Below are 16301 nucleotides of genomic sequence, written 5' to 3'. Positions count from 1 at the left end.
TCTATTTAATTCCTCTCCATGTTACTACTCCTAACTATTTTTCCCAGTATAGGTCCTAAACCAAATATCCTAAAAAGGCTGTTTTCAACCTTTAATTGGTGGATCAGAAGTAACCAGTATATCATCCTGAATATTATTTTAACTCTGCCACTTTGTACAGTTAAGATCTTCAGTATTGCCTTTTCTATGATTTAAATCACTGAAAAAATTTTCCTTTATCTTGAAGAGGGCCTAGAAGTTCAATTTTATTCTTTTAAAATAATGAAGACTTTATATATATTTCTACAATCATTTTCCAATAGCACAGGGAGTGTGATTCTTATTTGTTTCAGGTTACACAGTCCTGCCTTTTATCTTCTCCTGAATGCTCACAGTAAAATCACATTAAGATTAGCGGCACGCCGTAATGATCTCATTCTGAGTAATACCCCAGGATTTTTAGCAAAGTATTGGCAGTTCTACAGCCTCCCATATATTCAGTAACTCCTCTGCAGGCCTTCCTGGCCTGCTGGTTTGAGAAGGACACCTGCAGGGTTATTCCTTTTCATAGACCCTAGAAGGCACATGTTAGGATTTTAGAGTGAGATTTCAATGGGATGATTATGAATGAGGCATTAGGTCTCAGAAGCAGAGCTGAGTGTAACTTCTCATTTTGGTTTCATGAACGTTTTATGAAATTGATTATTTGGATTTTGCAAAATAACTCAACCCTGGGCGTGCAGAATTAAGCAAGGGAGTGATGATTATTGCTTGCTCAGGTTTCACACCGATGATGCCATTTAAGTACATAAATTGTAAAACCTCCCCTTGTAATGTGCAGTAAATATCACAAGGGTGATGTTGAGTGTTTGAAAAGCACCTGGGAAAATATTTCTAATTAAAAGATAAAATGCAGTCATAAATCAGTTATTTTATTTTTATTTTCACAGTCACTTTGAATATTTCTGAAATCCAAATGTAAGAAAAAATGTGACGAATTAGAAACATACTTTAAGGAAAACAGACGGCATTGATAGTTTTAGTTTGGGCAAATCTTTAAGGTAAGATTAAGAACAGGTATAAAAATCCGACATGACTGCTTCTGGATTTGAATATTTAGCGTCTCAGCATGTGTGTTTTTTGTATCCTAGTCACCTTTTACTGTGTGTACCCTAGAGAAACAACCGTTTCACTTTGTGTCCTCCCATTGTTATATTCAGATTCTACCTCAATAAGACATGTTTTTCCTCCCAAGACTTAAGTTACTGTTTGGAAGGTTCTTGAAACAGAGAGACAGTAAGGGCAAAATCTGTGCTTCCTATATAGTATGCCCCCACTCCCAAGGATTTTACCAGATTAATTTTATTTTGGGACTAACTGGAATTGAGAAATATTTCACTTTGCCTATGTGCTACACTTTTTAAACACCCATCTTTAGTGGCTTAATAGAGAAATTATTTAAAGAACATTCTTACTTTCTTTGCTGATTTGGCTCTCAGACCTCATCACTTATTTAAGTGACTGGAGAAGAACTAAGAAATCTCCCTCGACATTTTTTTATCTTTAAAGTCCTGTGTACATTTATTAATTGCAGAGTTACAAATTTAAAGAATAGACTTTTAGTGACAGACTTTTTAATCAAAGTTATATGAGAGCCATGATGATGTATTTTTGCTCTGTGGTCAAGTGTAGTTGAAAAATGAATAGACATTCAAAGATTAATCATGCTATGTGTTTACTCTGCTGTATTCTGATTATAATTGAAAAAATTATTCTAATAATTAATCCTTCATGTCTTGTTGCTTTATCAGTCTTTCTCCTATTAAACCAAATATGGAAGAAGCTCACTCTCTGCTTATTTGTTATTATTTGCTATTCAGTTAAAAACTTGCTATTCAGTTATATTGTTTAATCAACATAAATTGATGATGTTGACATAATACAATATGTAATTATGATGTAAGTTATAGGCAAAGATTAAAAATAGGGTCAAGGAGGGCTTCCCTGGTGGCACAGTGGTTGAGAGTCCGCCTGCCGACGTAGGGGACACGGGTTTGTGCCCCAGCCCAGGAAGATCCCACATGCCGCGGAGCGGCTGGGCCCGTGAGCCATGGCCGCTGAGCCTGCGCGTCCGGAGCCTGTGCTCCGCAACGGGAGAGGCCACAACAGTGAGAGGCCTGCGTACCGCCAAAAAAAAAAAAAAAAATAGGGTCAAGGGAAAGAATAATTGTAGTTGTATTAAGGGTGTGGTAAGTGTGATTCTCCCCTTGGTTTAATTTCTTCTAGTATTATCATGGCAATATTTTAACAAAAGTCAAATTAAGATTGTTATTTTATATAAATCACTATACATTTAATTACATATCACATCTTTTAAGTGTGGAGAATTATTTGTAGTCTGTGCCTATGAACTTTTCTTAATCATTTGTATAATATCACTAAAAAAAGTATCAGTGGAAGGAAATAGCACTGTAGCATGCCTCCTGCCTTTGATTTAAAAAAATGCCACGAAATTTAGGACATGTTTTTAGGATCAAATTTAACATGTTACTATCTCACATACATTGTGGTCATTCCTAAAACTATAGAATATTTTAAATTCTCCATTATTGTAAAATCAGTATCTATATCAACTTAATCATTTTGCAATAGGTAATGCAATCATTAGTATGGACACAGCCTCAGAATAGAAACCCTCATTGGAATTTTGTTTCTTGTAGTTCTTAGAAGACACTTTCAGTTAACAATGGTAGGTGTGCAAGGGCAAAAAACTGACACTTGACAACAGGCCATCTTCTTCTAGAGGTTCTCCTTGACTCTGGCTGAGTTAGTTAAGGCCAAAAGAAACTTCCTTTTCTGGCTGAACATGATCATGGCCTTACCAGCCCCACTTCTCTTCTGGCCAAATCCACTTACAGTACAGCTCATAATTAAGCAGGGTGTGTTTGAACTTGTGGCCACCTCCATATTTTAGAGTAAGGGTAAAAGAAGGAGGAGGATTATTTCCTCAATACTTCATGGAAGCTTAGCCATGGTAAGTGGAACTTTACCATGTTAATGCAGTGTATTTACGGGCTCACAGGATTATTTCATTTTGGAAAGGAGGCATATCGCCTTTGAAAATTATATGTATCCATCCTATTTTCCTCAAAGATAGGGTTAAAAAACATACTTTAATTAATTTCATTTTTCTTGCTACTTCATGACTCCCAGTGTTACATGTCTTGTAATCAGCAGACTTCTCCCTGCCCAACACTCTTGCAGAGTATACCATTTATTTTAGTGCCTAAGAGAAGAAAATAAAAGGCAGATGCTATAGGTGTACTTACCTAACAAGCATGAAAATCACCAGAGAAATCACCAGGGTGAACATCGACATAGAATGACCCACAATAGCCAAGTAGTACAGAATGTATGCATTCTGCAACAACAACAACAAAACCAGTTACTAAAGCAGATAGGTGAATAAATTATTATAGAAGAGGGAAAACAGTTTATTTTTATTATTATTTTTTTCATCAGTGTATACATGTCAATCCCAATTGCCCAATTCATCACACCACCCCCCCCACCGCTTTCCCCCCTTGGTGTCCATACGTTTGTTCTCTACATCTGTGTCTCAATTTCTGCCCGAAAACGTTTATTTTTAAATAGTGTAAATCAACAAATGTTTTTCTCCTTTAAAAAAATGACTAAAATGATAACAAATATTTCAGAGAATTAAATTATATTGAATTATAAATTGGATTAATAGATTAACTTTCCTAAGAATATCAGTTTTACTGGAATATGCATGACATGGTGGGAAGAATAGAAGATGGGATTCAATAGAGCGTTCTTTACTCAGAGTATTATCGTTAAGTGTTTGTGTGACACTCATAGGTCCAGTCACTTCAATTTTCCAGACTGCAGTAGTCCTCATGTGTAAAATCATGAGGTTGGAATAGATGATTTTTAAAGCAATTATATGTTGTAAGGAACATTATTTAATACAGGGATACAGAAATATTGGATGTGAAAGGATGAGAAAAGATGGCCCAGGTAAACACTAACCATAAGAAAACTGGTGTGATATCATACGAGTCCAGATGTTAAGTCAGGATGATACAGCAATGCTAAATGTCTATGCACCTAATAATATAAACTCAAACCACACAGAGCATAAAGCAAAAACTGACAGCTCCTAGTAATCAATAGAATGAACACAGGGAGGAAAAATCTAGCTATAGAAGATTTGAACAACATGCTCAACAAACTTCACTAATTCACATATAATAAGCATCGCACACAACATCTGCAGAATACCCATTCTTTTCAAATGCACAAAGAATATCCAAATTGACATACACTAGTCAGTAAAGCAAATGAATATATTTCAAGTAATTAAAATCTTAAATAGCATCTTCACTGACCATAATACTCTAGAAATCATTAATAAAAAGATAACTTAAAAAACACCTTCATATTGTTGAAAAGCAAACAATATATTTCTAAATAAACACTGGATCAAAGAAGAACTCACAACGACACACCAAAACTTTTTGGATGTAGATGAAGCTGTGCATAGAGGGAAGTTTAAAGACTAAAATGCATATGTGAGAAAAGAAGATTGAAAATCAATGACCTAAATTTCCATCTAAAGAAAATTAAACTTTAAGAATGTAAAAGAGAGGAAATAGAAATGATAAAGAGAACTTGAATATATATTGAGTGGATCAAAGACAAAACCTAGTTCTTACAAAAAAAATAATTTCAATACCCCTTAACAAGACTGATCAAGAAAAAGACGACCCAAGATAAATGAAAACATATGTGCACACAAAAACTTGTACACAAAATGTTTAGGGGCTTCCCTGGTGGCGCAGTGGTTGAGAGTCTGCCTGCCAATGCAGGGGACATGGGTTCGTGCCCCGGTCCGGACAGATCCCACATGCCGCGGAGCGGCTGGGCCCGTGAGCCAGGGCCGCTGAGCCTGCGCGTCCAGAGCCTGTGCTCCGCAACGGGAGAGGCCACAACAGTGAGAGGCCCGCGTACCGCAAAAAAAAAAAAAAAAAGTGGAAATAACATAAATGTCCATCAACTGGTATATGTGGTTTGTCCACAGAATGGAATACTATTCAGCCATAGAAAGGAATGAAGTACTTACACATGCTATAACATGGACGAACATCGAAAACATCAAGCTAAGTGAAAGAAGCCAGTCACAAAAACCCACATATTGTATAATCCTATTAATATGAAATGTCCAGAAAAGGCAAATCTCTTAGAGACAGAAAGTAGATTAATTTAATGGCTACCTAGAAATCCATCTGTTATTATTTGCAGCTGATATAATACTATACATATAAAATATAAAATTTATAAATTACTAAAATTAATAAGTGAGTTTTATAAAAATTGTTGGATAAAAAAATGAGAACAGTTTTAATACATAAACAACAAATAATAAAATTTCAAATGTGGCATTTACAATTGCATTAAAAAATCAAATGCTTGAGAATAAATCTGCAGAAGGGGGACTTCCCTGGTGGCGCAGTGGTTAAGAATCCGCCTGCCAATGCAGGGGACATGGGTTTGAGCCCTGGCCCGGGAAGATCCCACATGCTGCGGAGCAACTAAGCCCGTGCACCACAACTACTGAGCCTGCGCTCTAGAGCCCGCAAGCCACAACTACTGAAGCCCGCATGCCTAGAACCCATGCTCCACAACAAGAGAAGCCACCACCATGAGAAGCCTGCGCACCACAAGGAAGAGTAGCCCCCGCTCGCCGCAACTACAGAAAGCCCGCACGCACCAACGAAGACCCAACGCAGCCAAAAATAAATAAATAAATAACTTAAAAAAAAAAATCTGCAGAAGGATGCGTGTGAGCTCTACACAGAAATCTATAAAACATTATTGAGCGATATTAAAGACAGAGATGAATAGAGGGATATATTCTATTCAATGGTTGGAAGATAAAGATCTCAAAATTTTCAAACTGATCACAAGGTTTCTTTGCATGTAAAATTTGACAGACTGCTTCTAAAATTTGCACTGAAAATACAAAGAAAAAATATAGCCAAGACAATCTTGAAGAACACAGTGGTAAGACCTACTCTATGGAGCATCATTTGTTATAAAGCCACTGGAATCCAGCAGTGTGATACTGGTGCAAGGAGAGACAAATAGACCTGTGCAACGCAGTCCAGAAGCATGTAGTGACATGTATGGTCACTTGATATATGATAATGGTGATGCTATAGGGCAGTAGGGAAAGGATGGTCTTTTCAATAAATGTTGCTGGGTCAGTTGAACAGTGATATGGAAAAAAAATACAATGAATCCCTAACTCTAATTTTCAACAAACTAAAATGTGTGTTCCAAATTGAAAAGAAATAGCACCTCTTAGGTATAATCTTTGACCAGCAGTAGACATAGCTCAGCATTTAAATCTAAGTTCTTTACTTATGTTATTCCACACTGTTATATTTTCCAGCGTTGCCTTTTATGTTTATGATGCCAATGGGAGAGACATTTAGGGGCAGGTGGACCTATGACACTTCTCTGACAATAGTGGATCATTTCCTTCTTTATTTACTGATAGGTAGAACTCTCTAAGCTCCTAACATGTTTTCAGAGTTGGGCACCCTGTATTCTATTTTGTCTGGGAGAAAGAGAGACTGTAATATCCATTTTGCGGGTGAAAAAAACAGAGACTCAGAGAGGGCAATGGCTTGAAAGGAGGACAACATAATCTCTGGGCTTCTGGTGTTAAGTTCCCTCCCACAACAGGTTATTGGGTTGTGGGAGGAACTTAAGGTATTTTCAGTAACTTATTGGGTCCTGGTATGAATGTGAATGCAGTGTAGATAAGCTGGAAAATTTCTATGGAGTTCTTTGAATTCCTGGGAGAAACGCACCATTTATGTACAAATCATTACCCTTGAACATTTTGATTCTTATCAATTTCTTTGTGAAGGGTCTGAGATTGAAACACTAATTCTGCTTAAAAGGCTCACAAAACAGAGCCCTTTGTTTGGTTATGTGCATTATTGCTAGACAGAAACAGGTATTGCCTTGTAGGCCTTAGAGTTTCAAAATGAATGTGTCAACTTATCCTGAATTGTGGTTGCATCATTTCACTAGGCATTTACATATTGTTCGTCAGTTTCATTGTTGATACTGCTCTGCTAACAGTGCTTTTTATCCTTGCAGGTAATGATAGTAAATCTGGAATAGTTGGTTTATACCTAGAACTGATAAAAACTTCAGTATAGCTTGTAGGTCCCTTCTTAGGAGGTATTTAGGAATCTTTGCAAGAAAACACTCAGCTCCTGTCTTTTTTCCCCAGGAATTCATTTTCTGGCTCTTTTTCTAACTTTACCACTAGACAAAAACAGGTGTAGCATTTTCTAACAGTTTTCCCTTTTAAATAGTTTACCATATTGAGTCCCCTTGCCATTTAAAGTACTGTTTTTAATTTGGATATATAGGAATGCCAGTATTTTATTTTTATCTCTGCATATTTTATTTGTAAGGAAATTTTATATAATTTAATTCATTTTCTTTCAGTTGCCTCTAGAATACTTTAAAAAATATTTATGCTTCTGAAATAGAATTGTCTAACTGTGTAAGGTTAAATCAACAGCTCATAATTTATTTGCCATTTTTGTATCATTCTTAAGACTGATAAGTGTTTGTTTTTTTATTTAAATAAATTCTAGGTTGATTTCTCTTTTTTTTTTTTTTTCCTGTATATAGACGGAAGATTTGTGCATAGAATTTCAATCATTATGTTAGGTGCCTAGAGGGGAGTATTTATTCTTAAAATACTTTATTTCCTTCTCAGATGTGGCCAGAGTGTGTGAAGAGGTCAAATGTGGCAGCACTGAGAATTGTTTATTTTGATGTGCACTCTTTCTAACAATTCAGTTAAAAGAGTTAAATTTTTTTGCTGTAAAGTAATCAGCATTCATTCAGGAAATTCCTTACTCATTGACATGTCATTTCAATCAGACCTTATTAAATAAATAGCTCTAGGATGTAGGCATGTGTCTTGACTCTCAGGGGTGACTTAGCAATTTGTGGAAGCGGTAACTGGCTTTGGTGCCCTCAGCCTGTGCCTGTGACGAGATGTCCCTCTAGTCAACTGGTCTCTAAGCTATCTATTCATCTTCTTTGTTTTTAATTGTTGTTTATTTTGTTTCTAATGGAAGGAAAAATTTCTATACTCATAAAGCTTCTTTATAGGAAACAAAAGCACTGATGTGCGTATAGCTTCCAACTTCGCAATAACTGAGCATACAGGCCTATCTTTGAAGGAAACAATAGGTTTCTCTTGCAGCCACCAGGGCTGTGCAGAGATGCCCTGTGTGCTAAACGCTGACCAACGGTTTCTCCCAGCTCTGTAGGGAGAGGAGGCTGGTGGTAGACTTAATGATCTTTTCAGATTTCTGAAGCATCTGAAGAAGGCAGTAGCTATCTGCCCCCCACTCCCCCGCCCCACCCCACTGGCTTAAATGTTTCTAAGCTAAGATAGTAAAAATATTTAACAGCCAGTAAGACACAAGAAGTAGCAAGTTAGAATGGACTTCCACTGAAAATAATCTAAACAGCCACACGCTTATCAGTGGGCTTATGAGAAGCCCCATTCTTAGAGTTCCTTCAAGGCTTGATAGTAAAACTGTCATAGACATCTCAGGACAGGGATGCGGACAACCGTTAGCTGGTGACTTGTGGAGAAATCTGTAGTTTTGGAACTCTTCCAGGAGAAGAGATGTTAAGGCAGTTCCTGGAAATGCTGCCTAATGTCTGGCACTGCAGGGAATCCCATCATTTGCTCCATGGACATGTTCCCCTTGCCACAAATGGCCTGATTCCACATGCTCACAGAACTCTCACTGACTGAATGCCAACCAAGAAGTAAAACATCATTTTCTCTAGTGCCACTTCACAGAGTCCCTAGAATTGACAGGTCATTATCTGATTTCCTTCTACAAAATAGTTGGCGTCTTGGTAGCAGGTGTTTTATAATTAGGCATAAATTTCCATGCACAGATGATGGCATTCTCACCCAATACTGAAATTTGAAATAGAACCTACCTGCATCTTCTCAGGAGTGAAAGCGTTACACATAGTATAGTTGGACCAGGATATGTTGCTGTCAGGGTGCGTGTACCAAAGCCCGTCTTCCTCACAGTACTTTGTAACTTTTTCTGTTAATGAAACAAAACTTACTATCTCAAAATAACAAGAAGGAAAAACAATAAGTTAAAGCTTAAAAGCCATTCCAAAGTGTTAATCACTTTATAGAACTTGAACGTCAATAGAGACTACCTCGAATCCTGCATTATACAGGATGCTTTAATATGCATTGCTTCAATTTAGCTTCAGCAAAGTCATGTGAAGCATTGTTATCTCCATTTTGCTTTGCCAAACTTATTCTGAGTTATTCAGACTTTTTCTAGTTCTCCAAAGTACCTCTCCAATGCGTTTATTGCTTAGAGATCATATAACAATCCTGAACTGGTAAAATATGAAAAGAGATTTTACCAGTGTGTTTGCAATCCTCACATAGTTTTTTTTTTGATAGTTTCATAGGGATAATGTTTTTGAAGCATTGTTCTTCATTGGCAAAGGCAAAGAGCTATCACACCTATGGAAAACCCTTTTATATATGGTTTCTGGTGTTTTTCTTTTAGCACGAGGATATGGAAATCAGAATCATATACTAATATTTGTCATTGTTTTAAAGGCTAAGAAACAATTAATGTTAAAAAATTTATTTTGCTGAAATATTACTTAGATCTGATAGCATTTAAAATAATTTTCTATCAGAAGTTGCGGTTAGTCAAATCAACATGCTAAGAGCTAGTATGAAAATTATTTTAACTTTGGCAGTTTTTAGGGTGAAATTCATAATTTTTCATCATATGAATGAAACAGATACTACCAAACTCAGCACAAGATTTAAACTGAAAACTGTAGACTTGTTTGTAATATATCTACTCCAACAATGATTAAAAATGGATGAAAAAACACATTTTTCAAACAAAAGGTGTTTCAAAGCGCCTGTTAGAATCATCATCGCTTAATGTAAATCTGTTTCAATGTTAAGTAGAAAACTTTTAAATTGCGAATTTACTGTGACTGCCATTGGACAAAAACTATTTAAAGAATCACCACTGGACACCAACGTTTCCAAAAGGGTTAGCACTAACCAGCAGGGAAAAATTGATGTTGAAAACTGGTCAATGATTTAGTTAATGCTTTGTCAACGACCATTCTAAGCTTACTTGCAATTAAAAAAAAGTGGTTTGTAATGCAGCATTTTATCTTTAACGTATTGTTAGAAAGTAGTTTTGTTTTATTGAAATGAATATAATTTGGTTTTTACAAAGTTATGCAGCTATATAGGGTAATGTGTTCTACGGAAGAGGGTGTTCCTCCTGAGGAAGTCCTTTCCAATCACGGACGGCACTGTAGGAAATATTGTTTTGTTTGGATTTAACTCAGGTCTGGATCTAGGCATTTCCTGGTTCTAACTGTTGCAGCTATCAAGAAACTGTCATCCTCCACCTGGCAAATCTTTCAATATTTGACGGAAGGCTACATCTACTCTAACCTCCCTCTCTAAACCAAACACCCCTATTCACTCTCACCACACATGCTGTCCCCTCACAGCCTGAAGCCTCTCTGCACGTGCTCTGAGATTGGCACTTCCCTCTAAAATAGTCTAAGTTTGAACTGCCCGGTGAAGAGGCAGCATGCTTCCTTCAGTCTAGATTCACATGGAGGAGCTTTTTCCAGATGCTCAAAACCCAGTCCCCAGAGATTTGTGTTCCATTAATCTGAAGAGGTGCCAGACACCGGCATCTTTAAGAAGCTCATTGATTCCAAAGGGTATCAGGGTTGAGAATCACTGTCCTCAACCATATGTTGGCCACTTTGGCTCTGTCCCATTACTGCTGATTGAGTGTTTGACTCCTGCCCTTAAATCCCTCCTAATAAGGATTTGCTTTTTATACTCTAGCATATTCCTTCAGACTCAGCCTCTTTGGAATTTCAATACTGTTATACACTCTTTCATTACCTACCTGTCTTTTACCAAGCACTTTGTTTAAAATGAAATCTGTCATTTCATTAAACTGTTGTATGTATCATCAAGGTACAGCTTGGGTCAATGGTAAAATACTAAAGAATTTAAATTTGTTGAATATAGGTATTTTTAAGGTTTGCCTTTCTTTTAAAGTGGATTTGTCCCCCAGCTGAGAGGAATCTAAAAATCAGGCTGAAAAAATGGATCTATGCCTGGAAATCCCTGTTTTGTGACCCCAAACTTGCCTTTTAGTTAATAATTACAGCCACTTTGGCAAGGGCCCATTGCTGCTTTGGAACTGGCCTTGCAGCCTTGATTGCAAGACAGCTCTTTGTGCCACTCATGTTACCTCTAATGTGGCTGTCAGATCAAGATTAATGAAGCATCATTTATTGGGAACAGTCGATAAAGACCTGGGGGACTACTATCAAATAGCATTTAGTTAGAGTTTACAGGAAGGTAGTGCTGAGCAGGGCATAGCACTAAGTCCTTTCTCTCTTCACATCCCAACTCTTCCAACAAAATGAGAATTCCTAGAAGTGGCTGGCCTGAGCTGGTTTTAAAAGTGCCCCACTGCAATCCCATTTCCATTATCTCTTCTCACTGGGGTTGCACTTTGTATCTCATTCTTGAAGGAAGCACAAAAAGCATCTCCCAAACATTGTCTCAGGGATAGACTAATTGCTCTAATCTGGATTCCAGAAACTTTCTTGCATAAATTTTATTGTATGACTGCTGTTTTCCATCTTAACTCATGTCCTCACTTTCAGTCTGCGGGAAATAACCTCTCGTCATTCACAGACAATAAGTGTGGGTAACCAGATGGGTTGGTTAACCCTGAAATGTGGTAGAAAGTCTGACCCAACAAGTCTTGGAAAAATCTGAAAGAGAAGGTTGATTTTTCCATCTTAAGCAAAAAAACAAAACAAAACACTGAGTCTTCTCTTCAAAATGCTACTTCTAGTCCAGACCAGATAATTCAAAGATGATCCTCTCTTGTCAGGACCCTGGCGTCCCCTTCCTCTAATTGGGTGTTCTAGCTCTCTCCCCGGCCCTATTCCCTAGAGGTCACTGAAGGAAGGAGGAAGAAGGTGAGCACCGTGAGGTGCGGCGGGGTTACTGTGCTCTGTTATTCCACATCTTATTAGAAGAGATACGGAGCTTGAGGTGGAATGACCTGTGTTCTGGGAGCTCAGTCCCCACACCAGTCAACTAGTGGCTCTAGTTTCAACATCTAGAGCCACCTGAACGCTTCCTGCAGGCTCAGGCTTGCTGTACTCTCAGGAACAAATCTCACCCCTTAACAGGGACTTATGCAATGTGTCTGTATCTGGACCCACTTAGTTCCAGCATCAGGATCTCCTTTGTAATGAAGATTATATTCCTTTTTAAGTATCTTAATCCCAGGTTTATTTCAATGGGACAGATTTTCTATCCAGTCTCCTAGAACGGAACTTTTCTGGCCCTGATACCTACAGTTCCTGGAGCTGGGCAGCTACTACCTTTTATTCCTCGGGGACCCTCTTTCCACTATGGCTTGTATCAGTCTCATCGGATAATGTGCTCTGCCTCTTACTGGAAGAGCTACTAAGTGCACTTTGCTGGTACCAGCCACTTTCTTATCTGGACTTTATTGTTTAACACAGTTTCATCTTGGCTGCACAATTTAGTCACAAGAACATTTAAACATCTTGATGTCCAGGTTGCACTCCAAACTAACTAAATCAGAATATCTGGGATGGTACCAGGGATCAGGATTATTTTTTAAAGCTCCCCAGCTTCTCAGCCAAGTTGAGAATCACTTACTACTAGCAGCTATCCAATGCCATTTCCCAGCCCCAAGTGCCTAATCTCTGGATTGAGGCTGTTGAACAACCTCATACCTACTTTTCATACATCCCTTTGCCTTGGCTCCCGACCACTCACCACTGAGCATCTTGGATTCCAGACTTCCATTCTATTTGGATAGATGACAATACTAAGACGCATAACTTCGGCCCCTAGCTTCTCACTTCACTTGGCACCTGGTACTCCTGCCTAAGCATCGCCGCCCAACTTCTAACCATAACAGTGAGGCTAGACTGAGGCCTGAAGGAAAACGATGTTCCCCCTTGAAAGTTCTGAAAGTACTTCAACCTGCATAAGTTTGTACGGTGATTTAGAAATATTATTTCTCAAATGCTTTTCTAAGACTGTTGCCCTTACTTAGAAAGAAAGGGATAGGTAAGAGCTCAGGAGACTTGGGTTCACTTGTGGTTTTATGTCAAATATTATGTGAGTATAAAATGAGATACTATATATGAAAATGTTTTGGAAAGTTAAAAAATGATAGTCAATGAAAATATTCCCATGTTACTAATTAACTTTAATTGTAAAAGTAACACCAAATTCACTTAACACACATCTGTTGGCTGTTCATGTTGGGCTGGGCACACAGCTGGGTTACTACAATCCATTTTAATTTAACTGGTCTTATTTACTGAGCATATTTTAATAATCTACTGTTGGAGCAGAAATCTGGTAAATGTCTGGAGTTACCACTTTCTAATTTATCTTCCCTACACATGACAGTTTTATACAATTTTCAAGGTTACATCAAATTTCCATTATGCTTGTTTTACCAGCCCAGTACGCACAAACTCTACATCAAGCATTTGCATAAGTCATCAAATGTAAGACAACTGAAAAATTTTAAAAACTACACATTTAAATAAAACTGTTCAGTTTTAGAAATATTACTTTTATTAAAATTTAATATTAAATATTTAAAATATATAAAATTTTCATTTTTATCTAACATTTAATATAATTTATGACTAAGGGGCATAACTGATCAGCAATGTGACTTAAAAAATAAGGGCAGCTTGCAATCTTAGACAACTGGGTAATATTTCATTTATGGAAATTCTTCAGAATGTGCTAAACTGCATAGAATATGACTTGGTAGTATATTTTGTATCTGATTTTCTTTTCAGAACTAGAAAAATGCTAAAAGATTCATAGCAAAATATACAATAAAAATAAATACTCTACCTGCTACATCAAAGTCCGGAAAATAATCTGGGCAGTGCTGTTGGGCGAGCACTCCAGCCGGTGTGTCATCCCAGCAGGACCATCCATCCCAGGTACGGTTGCAATACAGACCTGGCCATTTAGAAAGAAATTATATTACAGTTGTCAAAAACTGTAGAATCCTCAGCAGGATTTAACAGTGCATAGACAGTTATTCTGGGACTCTCCACTTGGACATGGAAATATTAAAACAACAGTAGCAGCAGCAGCAACAAAATAAAGGTATTAACTTTTCCAAGTACTAAGGAATTTCCTTTTTTTTCTTTTGTAGGACATTCTCCATTTGTTCCTCAAAAGGCATATTTGTCATCTGTATGGAATATTTCCTCCAAAATCTTTCCTTTAAAATATCTCCAGAAATGCTATGAAAAAAGTCTTGTGAAAGTATATGCAATATTACCCCTGGATAAAAGGCTTTGGAACATTTGTAGCCTACTAACCATTAACCTTCAAAGGGGTTGCCTTAGGTAGTTCTATTGTTAATCCAAGGGTGATGCACTTGTTTAGGAGATGCATTTGCAGCCAGTTAATGGGCTACATATAAAAACAGTCTTATTAGTTTAGAATCACACCATTACTGACTAAAATAATACTTAGTTTGATCACTTTATGTATTCTTCAACATTGGCTCCAAGTGGTTTCTCACTGCTTTCAAAAATTAAATCTACTCTTGAAGGGGGAAACTTTTAGTGCAATTGTAAAAGTATCTATTTTTTCATACACCTTCTTATTGATACTAGTGTGAGGCTGGGGTCAGATCATGAGGTGTCTTAAATGCCATCCTAAGGAGTCTGGGTTGTTTTTTTTTTTCCTGTAGGCAAGGTGGAACCATTGGGAATGACATGAACAAATCTAGATTTTAGTGAGAATAAGAAGGCTTTTAAGGATAAGATTAAAAAGAGAGACAAACTAAGTGACTATTGTAACAGTCCAGGTAAGAGATATTAAATGTCTAAAATAAGGCACTATTAGTGTATTTAGGAATATTAATGAAATGTAATTAACGGGGTGTGGATGTAAAGCAGGAAAATACAAGGATGACTCATAAATATTAATCCTGAGGGTGGGGATAATGGCCGACTCCAGGAGGGCTCAAGCCAAGGAGTACTTCCCAGAACTTCCACTGCCTCTGTCCCCGCGGTGAGCCACAGCCTCCCCCCAGCTCTGCAGGAGACCCTCCAACACTAGCAGATACACCAGAAATACATCTACACGTGGAACAACTCCTACAGAACACCTACTGAACACTGGCAGAAGACCTCACACCTCCCAAAAGGCAAGAAACCCCCCACGTACCTGGGTAGGGCAAAAGAAAAAAGATCCCACTACTGGGCATATACCCTGAGAAAACCATAATTCAAAAAGAGTCATGTACCAAAATGTTCATTGCAGCTCAATTTACAATAGCCCTGAGATGGAAACAACCTAAGTGCCCATCATCGGATGAATGGATAAAGAAGATGTGGCACATATATACAATGGAATATTACTCAGCCATAAAAAGAAATGAAATTGAGCTATTTGTAATGAGGTGGATAGACCTAGAGTCTGTCATACAGAGTGAAGTAAGTCAGAAAGAGAAAGATAAATACTGTATGCTAACACATATATATGGAATTTAAGAAAAAAAATATGTCATGAAGAACCTAGGGGTAAGACAGGAATAAAGACACAGACCTACTAGAGAATGGACTTGCGGATATGGGGAGGAGGAAGGGTAAGCTGTGACAAAGCGAGAGAGTGGCATGGACTTATATGTACTACCAAACGTAAAATAGATAGCTAGTGGGAAGCAGCTGCATAGCACAGGGAGATCAGCTCGGTGCTCTGTGACCACCTAGAGGGGTGGGATAGGGAGGGTGGGAGGGAGGGAGACGCAAGAGGGAAGAGATATGGGAACATATGTATATGTATAAATGATTCACTTTGTTATAAAGCAGAAACTAACACACCATTGTAAAGCAATTATACTCCAATAAAGATGTAAAAAAAAATAAAATAAATAAATAAATATTAATCCTGAGTAAATGGCTCAGTGGCGGTGTCACATACCGAAGTGAGTATCCAGGAGGGATGAGTTTATGAGTAAGGTAATGGTGGGATTTGAAAATATTGTACTTGCGAAATGGCCAAGTGGAAATGTGTAGTAAATGTATGGGAGATGGACGGA

The 16301-nt window shown here is 37.6% G+C and overlaps 1 protein-coding gene across 2 annotated transcripts in view; it reads right to left on the bottom strand.

The window, feature by feature from the left end:
• CALCR (calcitonin receptor) overlaps nucleotides 1-16301 on the bottom strand; it is a 157668-nt gene that overhangs the window by 43807 nt on the left and 97560 nt on the right. For both annotated transcript variants that reach the window (XM_029233767.1, XM_029233766.1), the window contains exons 5-7: nucleotides 14093-14203; nucleotides 9064-9176; nucleotides 3309-3400 (exon numbers count right to left, since the gene is read on the bottom strand). In XM_029233767.1, coding sequence (XP_029089600.1) covers nucleotides 3309-3400; nucleotides 9064-9176; nucleotides 14093-14203 — 316 coding nt within the window. The remainder of the gene's footprint in view (nucleotides 1-3308; nucleotides 3401-9063; nucleotides 9177-14092; nucleotides 14204-16301) is intronic.

The sequence above is a fragment of the Monodon monoceros genome, unplaced genomic scaffold (assembly GCF_005190385.1).
Source record: "Monodon monoceros isolate NGI ecotype Baffin Bay Population unplaced genomic scaffold, NGI_Narwhal_1 Super_Scaffold_2, whole genome shotgun sequence".
Taxonomy (NCBI): Eukaryota; Metazoa; Chordata; class Mammalia; order Artiodactyla; family Monodontidae; genus Monodon; species Monodon monoceros.
The sequence above is the reverse complement of the archived record's forward strand: the minus strand, read 5'-3'. Positions and strand labels throughout refer to the sequence as shown.